Raw genomic sequence first — 3,048 nt, forward strand, 5'->3', positions numbered from 1 at the left:
CCGTTTCTCCTTCAGGTAGTTGGCATAACATTGCCGGGAGGTAGATTGATTTGAGCAGCATTCTCCAACCCCCGCATCAATCGGGAACTTCAATTTCATGTGTCGAGGGGATACAATTGCCTCAAGTGCATTGAGTGTTGGCTGTCCTAGGATCACATTGTATGCTGGTCTTTTACAACCATAAAGTTGACTTGGACAAGTGTATCTCGGGGTGACTTCTCGATCTTGAGATCCAAGTGGATCGTTCCTTTGGCTACTGCCGAGGATCCTGCGAAACCATACAGGGGGGTTGATGAAGGGGTCAGTAAATCATCAACCAATTTGAGTCTTTTGAAAGCCTCGTAGGAGATCAGGTCAACGGATGATCCTGTATCAACCAGGACCCGGTGAACTTCCTGATTAGCAATTTTGACCTTGATGATTATCGCATCATCATGCGGCGCTACAACTCCGCATAGATCCTCATCTGTAAAGGTTATTGGTTCCGGGCATGCCAGATTTGGTCTCTTTTTGGGTAGGTGAACGGCTCTCACGAACCGTGCTTTTTGCTTTGCCTTCCTGATAGATTCTACAGTTGGGCCTCCCATGATCACGTAGATGGGTGTCTCCTCCCGATCTTCTTTTTCTTTTCCCTTATCAGCCTTTTTGGCGGCTTCTCTCGAGCTAGGTGATCGGGCTCTCTTTCTGGGTTCTGGCGAATTTATTCGAGTCTTTCCCAACTCACGAACATACTGACCAAGTTTATCTTGTTGGATTAATTTCTCGATTTCTTATTTCAGAATTCGACAATTATCCGTGTGGTGCCCGTAGTCTTTATGGAAACGACAAAATTTTGTCATGTCCCGATCCTCTGGAAGAGAATGCAGCTTCCCGGGCCACCTCAAATATTTCATGTCCCGGATGTTCATCAGAATCTCTGACGGCTTTGCGTTGAGGGGAGTGTAATTCACCCGTCCCTGATCACGCTTCCACTTATTTCTTGACCCCTGATTTTTGTCATTCGGGGAATTCTTATCTGTATCCCGATTAGATCTTCTATCTTGATCGGCTTTTACCCAAGCGTTTATTACTTCGTAAACACTGGCTTGCTTCTGGCACTTACGCAATAGTGTCCCATATGTTTTGGGCTTATCTGTTAGTAAGACTTCCAAAAGTCTTTGATGAGTGATCCCACTCCAAAGTGCGTTGTACGCTACTTGATCATCAAGATCTTCGATCTCAATGGCAACCTTGTCGAATCGTTTCAGGAAATCCCGAATGGATTTGCTTCTTCCTTGCCGTATGGCGAATAAACTGTCGGACGTCTTCTTACTCCCGATGGCACTACGGAACCGGGATATGAACTTCAGAGCAAGTTCCCGAAAGTTGTTGATGGATCCCAGTTCTAGGCCGCTAAACCACTTGATGGCCGGTCCTTTGAGTGAAGTCGGGAACGTCCTGCAAAGCAGTTCGTACTCCCGACCAAGTAAAGTCATTACTGACTTGAAGTAGCTTATATGCTCCTTCGGGTTCGTCTTTCCCTCGAACGGGGTAAAGGTAGGCATGATGAAATTCCGTGGAAGAGGCATGTTCATAATCTCATCTAAGAATGGTTCTCGGTCAATAACGTCCAGATCTTTGTCGTGTTCCCGATCTTCTAGCTTTCGCTTGACCGCTGCCACTCTCTTTCGGAGTCGATTTTGCCTAGCCCCATCTTCATCAGATTCAACGGCCTCCTCCCTTCGGGAGTGTGTTGGGGTCACAGACACCCTTGAACGTGAAGGCTGAGAAAGACTTTCTCCTTGGTCCTTGATCTCCTCCCGATGACTCCTTTGGGGTAGGGATCCGGTCTTAGATGGTACCGAAATACGATCCAAGGCACTGATCCTGGTCCCGTTCGGTGTTGTTTGGCGATTATACCGATCGGGATGGGTCACCCCTCGTCCCCAGGTTTGCCTACCTCATGGGACACCCCTTCTTTTTCGGGATCCTCTCACCATCTGGAAGGCTCTCAGCAACCTTCCCGCCTGAGTGTTACGTCTCGGTCCTTGCTCGACTCCAATTTGATGGACCAAGTTACGCAACACTCCTTGCATCTCGAGCATGCCCTTTCTTATTTCATCCACATCTGCCACAGTAGCATGGCCCTGGGGACCTTGGATGTTCCTTCCCCGTTCGGGCCTTCTAGAACCAGGTTGTCTTGAAGAGGATCCTGTTCTACTCGGGTTGAGGGATCAACCCCATCTTCTAAAATCATTTGATCATCCCCGGTAGTTTCCTGCCGGGAACGTCCATTTACTCGTCTCACCATGACTTTGGAACTTGTCGTTCCCACAGACGGCACCAAACTGATGCGTCTTAGTTAAACTTCTGGATTGACTGAGCCTCCTCTCGTATTTGGGACGATGAGTCCTGCAAGAAAGGTTAGATGCCGGCCGGCTCGTGTGCCGGGCAGCCGCCTCCGATGGCTAAGTCAGATGATGAGCAACAAGAATTCTTATGTAAAAGCAACACAAGATAATGCTCATAGTGTATTGGATGCTTACCAGAGAGGTATGTCCCCTATCTTATACTGATTATGTTACCTTATATGCATTTGGTAAGTTTATCTGACGGGGGCTGTCATATCTTCTGAGATCACGCCTTCCTTTTATTAATCCCGTGCAATCGTCAATGGAGTTGACTTTCTTAATAGGGGAAGGTTGCTATATTAGTCGTACGTTCATCATGCCTCGATCAAGTCAGTCGGTTATGATCCCGATTGAATGTGGAACCCCAACTTGGTATTACCCAAGGGGCTAAAAAACCTGTGCCAGGAGGTGGCCAACCGGATGTGGAGATCCATTCGGGTCTGACCCGGTTGGATATGAAACTTCCGTATCACACCCATTTCCAAATTAAAAAAATGGCACATTGGTACACAAATATATCGAGAAATAGTTTTATAACAAGAGCTCGTCTCTTGAATGGGAATGTTATAAAACAGATATTAAAAGAAAAGGAGAAGTGAGCTTGAGTTGAAAAGAAAAAAGGGAAGGGAAAAGTTGCAAACTGGGTACAATATTGATG

At 46.9% G+C, this 3,048-nt stretch overlaps 1 protein-coding gene across 1 annotated transcript; it reads right to left on the bottom strand.

Annotated features, from left to right (window-relative positions):
- Positions 1–770: 770 nt before the first annotated feature.
- Positions 771–1,568, bottom strand: LOC148999310 (uncharacterized). The gene has a single exon (XM_089141273.1). The coding sequence runs from the start codon at positions 1,566–1,568 to the stop codon at positions 771–773; it is 798 nt and encodes a 265-aa protein (XP_088997399.1).
- Between the last annotated feature and the right edge of the window lie 1,480 nt (positions 1,569–3,048).

The sequence above is a fragment of the Hakea prostrata genome, unplaced genomic scaffold (assembly GCF_041222555.1).
Source record: "Hakea prostrata isolate BN-2017 unplaced genomic scaffold, UWA_Hpros_2 contig_15, whole genome shotgun sequence".
NCBI classification, from domain to species: domain Eukaryota; kingdom Viridiplantae; phylum Streptophyta; class Magnoliopsida; order Proteales; family Proteaceae; genus Hakea; species Hakea prostrata.